The 13,736-nt window shown below is 40.4% G+C and overlaps 2 protein-coding genes across 2 annotated transcripts in view; one reads left to right on the forward strand and one right to left on the reverse strand.

Moving 5' to 3' along the window:
- BABAM2 (BRISC and BRCA1 A complex member 2) overlaps positions 1–7,819 on the reverse strand; it is a 335,445-nt gene extending 327,626 nt beyond the window's left edge. Inside the window, exons 1-2 of the mRNA XM_024552599.4 lie at positions 7,688–7,819; positions 4,810–4,961 (exon numbers count right to left, since the gene is read on the reverse strand). Of these exons, the coding sequence (XP_024408367.3) occupies positions 4,810–4,937 (128 nt within the window). The 5' untranslated portion in view covers positions 4,938–4,961; positions 7,688–7,819. The remainder of the gene's footprint in view (positions 1–4,809; positions 4,962–7,687) is intronic.
- Positions 7,820–8,103: 284 nt separating this feature from the next.
- The window catches only part of RBKS (ribokinase), an 82,794-nt gene continuing 77,161 nt past the window's right edge, over positions 8,104–13,736 (forward strand). Inside the window, exon 1 of the mRNA XM_024552603.4 lies at positions 8,104–8,270. Within this exon, the coding sequence (XP_024408371.1) occupies positions 8,182–8,270 (89 nt within the window). The 5' untranslated portion in view covers positions 8,104–8,181. The remainder of the gene's footprint in view (positions 8,271–13,736) is intronic.

Raw genomic sequence — 13,736 nt, forward strand, 5'->3', positions numbered from 1 at the left:
CTGGACATCAATAGCACCAAAGTAAGAATATAAACCACAGATTGAATGTAGATGTTTGTAATATATATAACTGCCAAAAGATCAATATCCAAAATGTTTAGAGAATGTCTTAAAATCTATACAAAAATATAATCACGAAAAAGATAGACAAAGGATACTCCCCCCCTAAAAGAAATCTGAATGGGCAAGAAAGATACGAAAAGACGTTTCACTACACTAGCAGTCAGGGAAATACAAATTAAAGCCATGAGATACCATTTCACACCGAACAACTAGGCAAAATTTAAGTCTGACAACACAGAATATTGTTGAGGCTGTAAAATAAAGGGAACTCTCATTTCTGGTAGAAGAAAATTGATACAATCTGGCAATATCTAATAAGATAGAAGATGCATATATTCTAATAGCCAGAAATTCTATTTCTAGAAATATACCCTAGAGGGGTACCTTTCAAACTTTTTCATCATCACAAACATATTTTGCCTTGTGACCCAGTGCACACATACTTATTTAACTGAAACAAAAATTCACAAAACAAGAGTTCATTCTTATTATGTGTCACACATTCTAATAGTTTCCATTGTATTTTCATTCATTTTTTAAATGTTGGAGTGACTCACTTAATTGATTTTGGAACCACTAAGTATAAACATACCCAGTTCAAAAAAACTCTGCCCAAGAAAATATTCTCATATATATCTTCTTGCACAAAGGTAGAAGAATGTTCATTATGACATTCTTTGTCAAAATAAATTTAAAACAACATAAAAGTCAATCAGTAGGAGAGTGAATAGAAAATTGAGGGCATAGTCATACAACAAAATTGTATGTAACATGGAAGTGCAAATGGAAGAACTAGGACCTGAAGTATTAATGAAGATAAACCTCATGAACTTAATACTAAGCAAAACAAGCAAGTTGCGGAAGACTACATATAGTATGATATGATTTATATGAACTTATTAAACATGGGAAACAAGACTATATATTGTCTAGACACACACTTTTCCACACTGAATATATAGTGTATAAAGATATGCACAGAGAAAAAGAAAATAGATCCCAGAAAAGAAAGTGAAAGGAAAAGCCAAGTGAACAATTAGATACTAAACTGTTAATTAAGAGTTGCCCATCTTAAAATTAAAATTGCCTCCTAGGTCAGCAGCTTCCTTCCAGGCACCAGGCGAATAAAGAAAGGTTCAACTGCCCTCTAGAGAGTGACACAGCCATACTGAGACCAGTCTTCAAAGCTTACAACACTCGTCTTTTAAAACTGTTCTATTGAGTAGTCAAGTACCCTGAGTATCTATTTTTAACTAGGTAATGAAATTCAGAACATGGACAAAAAACGCAACAGGTACTTGTGGGCGGATGAAATGTCACAGCAGATGCCCCAAACATAGCTATGTGCCAATAAGGTTGAGTCACTGTGATATGCTGAAAAAAGATATTAAGGCTCAGCTGCCACAGGTTGCAGTGAGCCCTCTCCGCTTTCCTCTCTGTTATATTTGCCAGGCATCATTCCAGAATGCTGAGCACTCAGACATCTTCAAGAATAGTAAATCACTAAAAATGACAAAATATGGCATCTTACAAACAGCATATGCTCGTGATCAAATTAACACAGAGCAGAGAGCTAATAAACATTCAGTGGGCTCATGGAATAACTCCCTAAAATTAAAAATGTGGCCCCTCTAGGTCTCACTATATATTCCATCTAGAAGAGTAAACCCAGTGCTGTAATTTCAAACATGTCAATTCATTTGTCAGAGAATGTCATTGAAAACGATTATGTGTAACAGAATTTAAGCAATAAACTACCAGACCAATAAACATGCTTCTGAGCAGCAAGTCCAAACCACTCTGATCTCCAAACCAAGCAGCTTCTCTAAGAAAACATCTAATCCATTCATTCATTCAACCCTTACTTACTATACTACATGTAAAGCATACCTGCAGGAGGCATAAAAATAAATTAAACAAGAACTCTGCCCTTAGAACACTGAAAGCCTAGCAATGGAGTTTGAAAACATACACAGTCGTAAGATAAGGTAGGAAGATTTGGGTACCACAAGGGAAATAAAGATGAATTGCTTTTTTAAAAACCTATTGTGAGTAGATTCTTGCCTATCTATTCCTCCTGTAAGCCGGATCTAGAATATACTTAGACCTCATATCTCCAAGACCAAGTAGGTATATATAGTAACAAGACTGGTTCTCATGACTTCTAAAATTCAGTCCTCATTTTACACCTTCTATGCATACTGCGTCCTATGGGGCGTGTCCCTCGGAGTTAATGAAAGTCACAAATGTGGATCCCAAGTCTAATAACTAACTCTCTCCCTCTCTCTCCCTCTCGCCAATAAATGAAAAATTAAAAGGAAGGGAAATGCCAAAAGTGACACCAAAAAGAAACCATTCTTTTCCCTAATTCTGCCACGGTTTGGCTAAAGGAACTTGAGGAATTCACACTTTGGTTGAAGGAAAGACGGAAGAAAGAACTGTTAATGAACTTCTAAAAATCATTCCTGGATCTTTCACACAAGTACTACATAAAAGGCATCAGTAATGCTCTAAATTAATAAGGCTTTTCATATCACCATATACATAGCAACTTTATTAATGCAGGTAGAGGTATTTTTATTCCTTTTTTTAAATCTGAATAAAATAAATTCCACAAATACTAAACATCATTAAATGCCGTTTCAAATTATTTTTCACAGAGCTAGTCCAGACAGGGCCAGGTCTAGTGGATTCATTTCAAAGTTATCTCAGATCCACTATTTACACTTAAACATTCAACTAAACGTTCGGAATCTGGGAACACCAAAGAGGGAGTCTGCAGAAAAGAAGTGAAGCGACTTTGTATCAGTGAACCCAACTGTTCTCCTAGGACACGGATAAAGAAGCAACAAGTGCGGATTTGTATTATCTTACATAAACCAGTCCCCAGCCTTCTGACATCAGTCCCCTGTCATGTCTTCAATATCTCTGAAAAGAATGTTTGTGACAACTAGAGAATAAAGACCTATTTTTGTGCCCTACCCATTCAGGCCAGTAAACATCCCTGGTTCACAGGTTTGCTTGCTTTTCAATGACAGCTTTACTGAGATATAACTCACATGCCATAAAATTCACCCTGATAAGTGCACAGTTCAGTCATTTTCAATATATTTACAGAGTTGTATAACCTGTTGGTTATACAACTTAAATTTAAACATTTTCGCCACCCCAAAAAGAAACCCCATACCTACTGATTGACTAATTAAATTGATGGCAATACCAGATATTTTAAAAAGAATCCTACTATTCCAATGGCATGTCCAACTAACTTAGCCTTCTTTATCTTACTACTAAAGAATGTCAGTCTCTGTCCTTATATCCATGTCTTCAGCTAAGTCAAAAAATAGCAAGATCTATAGAAAGCAAAAGGCAAAGAGCCTAAAAAGAAAAGCTACAGAGAATCAAGAATGTAACATTTCTAGTAAGAAATTGCTCAAAAAATGACGGAGATGTCAAAAGGACACAAAACCCAACTTGACGAGCTCCCAATGACAAAGGCTAGACCAGCTGAGTAATAAAATAAATGAAGATAGTGTCTGGATATTAACCCACAGGACAAGATAAATACATAAAAATTCATACTGATGTAAATAAATAACTGAATAAATAAGTAGTTGGGGGGGAAGGGATAGCACCTCTTTATAGCAGAACTGAAATTAATACATGTGGAAGGAATAAGGGAAACAGAAAATCACTCTTAGGCAAGCACCAAAGTAAAAACAGTTGCAGGCAAGAACCATCAGTAGATGCTGATATCAATGGTCAAAAGTACGGTGAGAAACAGAACATCTACACAGTCTCAAAGCATCATTCTCCAGGATGCTTACTACTTACAAAGGGGAAATCACTCGACTTCAGAGAGAAGAAACCTGGAATTCACAATCTTAACCAAGTGGTCAAAACGAGCACACCAGCAACAAGATACATGAACATCGGCACACCCTGATGGGATGCGCTGAAAAGCTACAACACCACTTTTGTAGTATTCTTGCAAAAAGCGCATTTCTTTTTTTTTTTCTTTCTGCATTTCTCACTCTAATGAAGAGAAAACATTAGACAAACCCATACTGAGCGACACTTTACAAAATCACTAACCAGGCTATCTTTAAAATCGTGAAAAACAAAGTCAGGTACTGTCACAGGCTGGGAAGACTAAGAAGACGTGACAGCTAATGCAGTTTATATCCTGGAGATGCTGGACCAAAACGGGGCATGAATGGGAAAGCTGGCAAAATTCAAATAAGGCTTGTAGAAAAATTTATTTCAAAATAAAACATTGAGTTTTTTTAATGCCACTTCTGTAGGCATGAGATCTCACCATTTCAACCCCATTATGAAAAATGACTCATTTTCACTACCTATTATAATTTTCTTATTAGGAAACATTATCAAATGATGTCAAATTCAAAATCTCCAAACCCAATTCTTATAGTGCATACTGGATTACAGAAGACATAACTAGAAAACGAATCAGTGAATGAAAAATACACATGCCAGATTCAACATAGCATACTGTTAACAAAGATATGTGCCCCCCCCCCAAAAGGACACAAAGCAATGATCATAAAGGAATGTCCCACAACACAAATAAAATGACTTAAAACATAAAAGGTCAAGAACTGGACAAAACCAACTGAATCGATATGTGATAAAACCATGACTTGATGGATTTCTGCAGCCAATCTTCACGAGCCTGGCAGAAAAGACTTTCCATTAGGTAAAGGTTGGATTGGTTCTGTTACATACCCAGATTTCAAGTCAGTTATCCTCAAACAGTTTGTAGCATCCAGTCCCACCTTTCCATTGCGGACCACACTAGATATGAATGGGGAAAGCATTGGAGAAATTCGGTTCAAGGCCACTTCTGGGGACATTTGAACTGGACTTGTAAATCACCACTGAAAGCAGAAAGAAAGAATGGTGATCAGAGTATCCAAAAGAACTCCATATAACAAGCTTCCTGAACACTAGCCCAGCACGCAGAAGTTTCTCCTGCAGGAATAAATACAATGCCTCATTTCCTGTGTTAAGCAGCCTCTCCCAATGAAACCATCTCCCTGCTACTCTCCTAGTTGGGACATAGACTACACCACTGCTTTTCGGGAACAGTGGAAACCCTTGAAATCCAATTCCCTCCTCCTTTCCAAAGCTGATTTCCACACTGACACGCTCCACTTAGTGCTGCCCTATTCTGTTTTTACAACTGGCAGGTTCCACTTTAGTTGAGGCCTTAAGGGGTCTTCACTGACGATCCTCTCCCTCTAATGTACAAAACCCACCTACCACTAGGTTAGGAATCCTTCTGTGAGCAAGAATGTTGCTGATCACACTATATAAAAACCTAGAACAAGCATAACTTGCTTACAATTGGAACTTACTAGAAATTGTTTACTTCTGATGCACGTCTCTTCTTAACTGTTGCTGCACAGCATATTATAACCACCTGCTTAGCGATCTCTTTCCTGGAGAGATCTCAAACTAAACACCCAATAAACATTTTTAAATAAATAAATGAATAAGGAGACAAAAGCTAGAGAAATATTTATGTGTGGAGAGAATATGCACTCAAAAAATTTGGTAGAGGACAGCACATCTGAAGAATAAATGTAGCAAAAATCTACTTAACAATTAAATCATGAAAACATCCATCCATCCGGATACTTGGCAACACAAACGTAGATCTGAAAGTCTTTGACTGTAGGGCACTAAGAAGTTCTTAAACTTGAAAATACAAAAATAAAACCAATAAACCATATCTAAATTACTTGGAAATCCACGGGGGTGGCAGAGGGAGTACATGAATTCCTCTTAATAGACTTCTAAATGAAAGCCTCTACTTTCAGATGTGATTAAGTCAACTTAGATGCTCATTTTCTTCCTCAATCTGAATGGATAACTCCACATCAAAAGCAGTTAATTTCCTGCAAGTTACAAGTAAATGATGTTCTGGTTCTAGTTTCCATGTATTATACCATATGAGAACTTACATGTTCCTGCTAAAATAAGTGTTGAAAACTAGTACCTGTTTTAATCATTTCAGACAGTAATAAAGGGAAGAACTGCAATGATCTTTCAAGAAATAATACTGTGACCCTTCTGGGTGACGACACACAGCGGTATCTTTGAGTCAGTAAAAGCCTTATACTTTAAACCTAAGCCATCCTCCCCGTAAATATAAAACAAGCTCCTCTTCCGAACATTCAAGACGACCTCCCTCCACCAATATGTCCTCCCAGAGTAAGAATAAACATCTAACGCATGGTAGTATCCATTTCACAGATACAAAAACTAATACTCAGCAAGACTAACTAACTTGTCAAAGTCACCAACCTAGCAAGCAGAAGGACCAGGGTTCAAATCCAGATCTCTCTCAAAGTACACTATTGTCATCTTCCTCTCAAATAAACACAACTTTAATCACCAAAGAGAAAAGCATCAAAGTGAATTTTTTAAGTAAATATCTTGTAAAATTTTGACAAGACAGCATGAATTTAAACTCGTGGTTGCTTTACAACTAGAAACAAATTAGACTACTGCTGAAATTGGCCTGATCAATGGCACTCGTCAACTGCTAAAAGGAACCAACCTGCTCCAGAAGCCAAACTATACTTAAGGTGCCTACAACCCATTCATTCTATTTCAGCAACTGTCGTGACCTTAGAATGACACCTGAAGAAATTAATTTCTTTGTTTCCAGAAGAGCCAAAATACAATTCTTTGACAGTTCAAGGTTTCATGCAGTGTTAAAATCTGTTTCAACTGTGAGGTGCTGAGACTTCTCTAAAGGAGAGGGAAAAAATACTCCAAAATCCAAGGTCACACAATAGATGATGCTCCTTTGGTGCAGTCCTTCTGAGTCAGGGGCGTGGCTGGGGGGATCATCCCCCAGTAGTAGCTTTTACAATTCTCAACACTGTAATACATGTCAGACAGGCAAAAATGTATGGTGGCCAGCCTCCCTTGAATGCCAGTCAGGAATTTGTATTTCCTGATTTTGACATATTACAGAAGGAAAACGCAGCAATACAATTTTTACAGGTGTCTGCTGACTCGAAATAAGGTCACATAAGGCCTTTTGATCGGCCTCCTGGGTAATACAAAGACGTCTACAGCGTCGTCCAGTTTTTTGCAATTAAGATGGGATGACAAACACGGAAACATGTGCCCTGCTGACGTCATGGAACGGAAAGGGGGGTAGCGTCCAGCTGCGTCATGTCAACGTCATGCAACGCACGAGGGAAGTTACACTGGAGAATTTCTCAAAGGGGCAGCATTTAAGCAAAACAAGCCGGCTAAGACCCAAAGAATGACCACCCCTCTCTAGGAGACATTTAAAAGGGGCACCCTCCCTTCTCCTAAATTGTATGATTCCATCAAGCGGGAAAGAGGAAGTCAGGTTAATCCGGGACCAGGGGGCGGACTAGGTGAGGAGAAAGAGTAACTCCTGGCCTTGGGGTCTCCTTCTTGAGGGAACCAGCGTGAAGGGATGAGCAGGGCATCTTTGGAACAGGGGCCTTCTCCACAGGAAAGGGAGGCGAGCTCTGGGCATATTTAAACCACGGTCCTCAGCACCACCTGTGCGACTCGGGATCCAACCTCCCCACACCAGCCCCAGTCTAGGTACCTGGAACTTAATCCGTTCGGTAACCGGCGACTACTTGGGGTACAGGTTACCCGAGCGCGCCCCCGAACGACGCACCGACCTGCGCGCGCACCGCGGGGCGCTGCGTGCGCGCCCCCGGACGTCCGCCCCGCCCCGCCCCGTCTGCGGCCCTGCCTGGCTGCGTGCGCGTTCCCGGCCGCACGGAGCGGCCGCTCGGGAAGGCGTCCCGGCAGTGCCTGAAAGTTCCGTCCTTGAGGCCTTCCTCGTGCGTGGCGAGCGGCACGGAGTCTGGAACTATCACGGGGGTCTTATAAGGAGAGGCGGTGCAGGGAGACAATTCCTGGAAGAACTGGGGACAGTTGGTGGGCGGGGTTCTTCGGGCATTCAGGTGGGCGACCCGCCTAGACGTCTGGAAGCCCCGGGTAGTTAGGTAGCGTAGGAGCGGCGTCTCTGGTTACGGGGTTGGACAAAGGGTAAAGGGCACCGTCCAGATTGGAGAGCGCCACCTTAGAGCCATGGCCGCGTCTGGGGAACCCGGGAGGCAGTGGCAGGAGGAGGTGGCCGCGGTGGTGGTGGTGGGCTCCTGCATGACAGACCTGGTCAGGTTAGTCTGGGGCCAGTACGCTGAGTCCCGCTGGGGGAGGGAGCGAACTGTGTGCTCTTCTCTCTGTCTTGGGACTGGGGCCTTGGGGATGGAGAGGGCCGCCTTTTGGAGTGCGCTACAGGTTTCCCCAGCCCGCAGGGTGCATTGATGGGGTGGAGGAGGTAGGATAAGTTTGTTAGGTGAGGGAACCTAAAGGCCAGGGTACAGTGAGTGCTTTACTAGTACCAGAAGCGCCTGCTCCTCTGTTCTTGACCAGGTTACAAAGCCTCTGCCCTGGCGAGCCGAATGAGTTTGGCATGAATGGGGTGTGCCTGCCTCCCTGAGTTGTTGTGAGGACTAAATGAAATAAAGGGTTTTGTGGCCCGGAATACTATCCAGATTGGGTATTCTTCGTCTGAACTTGTATTAAGGAGTGGAGCAGAGGTCAAAAAGGCGGTAATCGGTCACCTTTCACCATATTGATTGTTGGCGTTCCTGCAGTATTTCATACTTGCAACTTATTTTACATTATTCTAGTATCCATGGATTACCCATGGCAACCCAAGTGTGAGTCAAAATAAAAACCGGTAAACACAGTATTTACAACCATTTTTAAAAGTGAGCAAATAATGAAAGAAAATATGCTAAACGGAAATAATTGAGTTAGGTTGGTGAGATTAACTGGAGAGATCCTTTCAATTTTTTTTTGAATGAATATGGCTTTTCTGATTACAAAACTATTCATTTAAAAAAAAAAAGATATTCCAAGAAAATCCTACCACTCATACAGCTTCAGTTTAATATTTTGGTGAATAGCTTTTCAGATACAATGCTATTTTTATATTAAAAAAATTTTTTAAATGATCAGGCCATACTACTGTAAGGCCTCGTCTGCCCTGCAACCTTACTTTTCCAAAGGATGGCAGAGAACCTAGAAATAAATAAAAAGGACTTGGGACATTCAAAGTAAGTCACCAAATCCCTGCACCAAACCACCTGGATTTTACCTGGAAACTAGTTCTAGGGTCTTCACATAATCAACTTAATCTTTCATAGCTTAAAATGTTTATAAGTTCATATATCCAGGCCAAAATTGGGAAAGTGGAGAGTGGAAAGGAGAGAGACTGCTCGGGGCAGATACAGTGATTGCCAGAAACCTGAAAGTGAATGGGAGTGTGTAACAGCAAGCGACAAAAGAATTTGAAATGCCAGCGGCCTTTGTTTTTCCACAAATATTTGAGCTACCTGTCAGACACTGCCAAGATAAATGTGCTTCCTTTGGTGACAGAGCATAAGTCAGCAAACCTTTCTGTAAAGGGCCAGAGAGTAAATACTAAGGGTCTAGGTTACATCTTTTTGTTGTTGTTGTTTCAACAACCCTTTCAAAGTGTAAAAACTATTCCTATCCCCCAAACCTTGCAGAAACAGCCTTCAGGCCACGGTTTGCTGACTACTCTCTAGAGCATCACTGGCTTACAGCCCACTATAGTAATTAATGTTCGTAAAAGGACTCTTTTCAAGAAAAGATAATATGGTGCCCATTAATTTTTCATAGAAGTATAAGGGGCATATGTTTCTTTTTAGAAATAGTTTCATCAAATATATTGAAAGTTTGTTACCTAAAGGAATAAACCTTCAATAAACCTTTAGACATCTAAAATAATTCATTTCTTAGAAAATCCATCTAGCTAAATGTTTACTATAGGTGAAGTGGCAGAAGAGTAAGAGAGCTAAACAGTTTTCCCAAGAAACCTCCATAAGCAAGAGTGTCAGGGTTAAAATTCAGAGCTACTTCCTTGTTAATCTAAGTCAGAGCTTTCTGTGAAGCTTGACCATCAGACATTAAAGATAATTATAGTACTTCCGAAAATCAATACCCTTGCCCTGACCCGTGTGGCTCATTTGGTTGGGTGTCGTCCAGCAAAGCAAAAGGTCTCTGGTTCAATTCCTGGTCAGGGCATATGCTTGGGTTGCAAGTTCCATCATCCTGGTGGGTCCCCAGTTGGGGCACATATGAGAGGCAACTGATTAATGTTTCTCAGCTCTATCTCCCTCCCTCCTGCCCCCTTTCTAAAAATAAATAAAATCTTTACTCTTTAACTTTGGGGATGGTGGAGTGTTAGAGACCCATGTTAGCATCTGTCAGGGTTTTACTATCTCATGTCAGAGCTAGAGGAAGTTAGAAATGATTTATCCCAGCCCTTCAGTTTATAGGTAAGTAAACTGAAGTCTGGCACCGCGTATCACCTCTAATGTCTCTTCTCTTGCTGTCTCCTTTCCTGCATAAAAGGTGTCTACTCTTCACATGAATAACTAGTAAAAATTTTGTTCCCATAGACTCTCTCCCATGACATTTCTACAAACTTCTCATGGTATCTGACTATTTCTGCCTCTGAAGATCTTATACAAAATACTTGAATATAGTATTTTTAGTTAAAACCATGCATCTGTGATAAACTTGAGTCCAGCTTTGCTAGTTATGATACATATCATGATTGTATCAGTTTCCTATTGCTGCTGTAACAAATAGAAACTTAATGGCTTAAACAATATAAATTTAGTACAGTTCTGGAGATCAGAGGTCTGACACAGATCTCACTGGGCCAAAATCAAGGTGTCTGTAGGGCTGTGCCCCTTTCTGAAGGCCCTAAGGGAAAGCTGTTTTCTTGCCTTTTCCAACTTGTGGCGGCTCCGCGCATTCCTTGACTCGTGGCCCCTTCCTCCATCTTCAGAGCCAGCAATTGGTCAGTCCGGTCTTTCTAATATGGCATTGCTCCGGCACTCCCACCTCTGCCTCCCTCTTCTACATCATAAGGACTCTTGTGATTATAGTCAGCCCAAACACATCATTTAGGATAATCTCCTTATTTTAAGGCATCTTATTAGCAATCTCAGTTACTATTGCCTTGTAACATAACATATATGCAAGTTCCAGGGATTAGGATGTGGACATCTTTGGGGTAGGGTGAGGGGTGGGGAGGCATTATTTCAGTGGTTAAGCTTAAAGTCAAAAAGACTTATAATTCTTAGAGGATCATTGAAGACTATCAGTCCCTCATCCACATTTTACAGCTGAGGTAACAAGAGAAGTTAAATAACTCACCCCACGTCGCGCAGCCAATAGAGGCATAGTGAAAAGCTGGAATCCGGTTCCCTGACCTTCATCCTCCCAGTATATCATTTCACCTGCACCTCTTTCCAGTATTTATTGCCCTTTTCATCGACAATTCATTTGAGAACTTGTAGCCTGTACATTTATTAACTCTTTACTTTGTAAGCTAATAAGGATAACAACTAAGGACTTATAATTCTCACATCTAAAGATAATATCTTCATTACTATTCCTTATTTTACTTCTAAGTTTAACTGTGACCTGCCTGGATACCTATGCCTATGCTGTAGAATCACTAGAAATGGAACTACTTCAGTAACTAAGCCCTCTTGGATGGCATCCAAGTCTAACTCACTTTATATATTACATTACTGTGTGCCAGACACAGCTAATTCAATCAATGAGCAACGTTTTTTTATTCATTTCTAATTTTAGTTCTCTATGAATAGTAAGCTCTGTACTAATAATTTTTTTAAATCATTAACTCACCTAACATGGCAAACATTGAACATTATTTAATACCTACCTGTATTTATCATTATTCTCTTCCTTCTTTGTGAACACTGGTCTTTGAAGTTCCACGTTGCTAAAATAAATCAAGCCTGTCATTGTGGAAAATTAAGTCAGTTCCTCCAAAGACAGATGACCATGAAAACCCAATAACAAATGAATTTGTTTGACATTAGGCTCACACACCTTAGTTCGTCATGCTTTCACTAATAATCTTTATTTCTTATGACATGTATCACACATTTTTTCAATTATTCATTCAACAAATATTTGTTGATTTTATACTGTGTGCCAGGCACTCTTCTTAGATGCAAAGGATACAGCAAAGAAAAACACAGCCCAAAATCCCTGCCTCATGGAGCGTACATCCTAGTGGAAGAAGACAATATCAGTACAAATAAGTAAAATACGTAGTATGTTAGATAAATGCTAAGGAGGAAAATAAAGCACAAAAGGGAGGTGGGATGGGAGTAGTAATTTTAGATCACTGGCCAGAGAAAGCCTGAGAAGCTGATTTTGAATAAAGACGTAAAAGAGGAAAAGAAGCAAGCCATGCAGACACCCGGTCTTCCCCACGTGCAAAGGCCCTGAGGTGGGAGCGTGCTCTTATGATCCGTGAACGACACAGAGTTCAGTGTGGCTGAAGAAGAACATTGATGATTAAAGGATGTTGGGTCATAACCTGAATCAGGTGGAAATCCGTTGGCAAATTTGAGCAGAGGAGTGACATAATCTGACTGACATTTTAGTAAAACCCCCCTGGGAGCTATGTGTGAGCATGGACTGCAGGAAGGCAAGGGCAGAAGCAGGGGGACCAGTTCAAATGATCACAATAATCTACGTGAGAAGTGATAGTAGCTCAAAAGCAGTGCAAGTGGGAAGAAGCAAGCATCTTTCGATTGTATTTTGAAAGCAGAGCTGGCAGGACTTGCTGAGGAGTACGAGATAGGCCAAGGATTACTCCAAATTCTACGGCCTCTGCAGGCGGACGGGGATGTTACCTCTGCTGAGATACAGGAGACTGTGGGCAGAGCGAGGTGGGTAGGGGGAGGGCGTTATTGGGAGGGGAGGGTAGATGTGAGATTTGAGGTGCCTGACATCCAGCTGAAGGGTCAGGAAGGCCGGTGTATGAGTTTAGATTTCAGAGGAGAGGTCCGGCTGCAGAGATAAATTTGAGAGTCATCAGTGCACAGTTGGTATTTAAAGCTGTGAGGCAGGATGAGATCAGGAGGGGCTGAGCTCCTAGGGCACTCACTCCACCATTTAGAGGACACGTTTTTTTACGTAATTTATCTCGTGTCCCAGGCTCTCCGCACCACTAACACTTGCTTCAAAACAAGTCTTAATAGAAACCCATGTTTACATTTCCATGGCAATAGACTGTGATGTCAACTCAAACCCTGTGTTATCCCTTCACATGCTCCAATTAAAAGTGATAGCTTGAGAGATAAGGCTCATGTTCAGCCAAGCGTCCAAATTTAATCCTTGGCAAGTCAGGAAATGATTGCTTAGTTCTCAGAAGATTTTAATTGGATAGTGGAATAAGTGAATTTAGAAGCTTTTAGATCCAAAGCAGATGAAATTTTGAACCTATGTTACTAAATTTTTTTTAAATCAGCCAAAATTCTATACTGTACCCAGAATGTATTTGACATAGTTACCCTCCAACCTGCATTCACCAGAAGCCTCTTGACTTGTCATATTTAGAACATAAAAATCTTTTGCAATCACAATTTCAGAAAAGCAAGAACCAAAGGAATATTGGCCCAAAAAGTATCATGCTTTCCCAATGTTAGAAGAATATAATATCCTTTATTATTCTTTGTGCCACTTAAATTGGTCTTGAAAGTTGCTTATCAGTTATC

This window comes from Desmodus rotundus, chromosome 5, assembly GCF_022682495.2.
Source record: "Desmodus rotundus isolate HL8 chromosome 5, HLdesRot8A.1, whole genome shotgun sequence".
In the NCBI taxonomy this organism is placed as follows: Eukaryota; Metazoa; Chordata; class Mammalia; order Chiroptera; family Phyllostomidae; genus Desmodus; species Desmodus rotundus.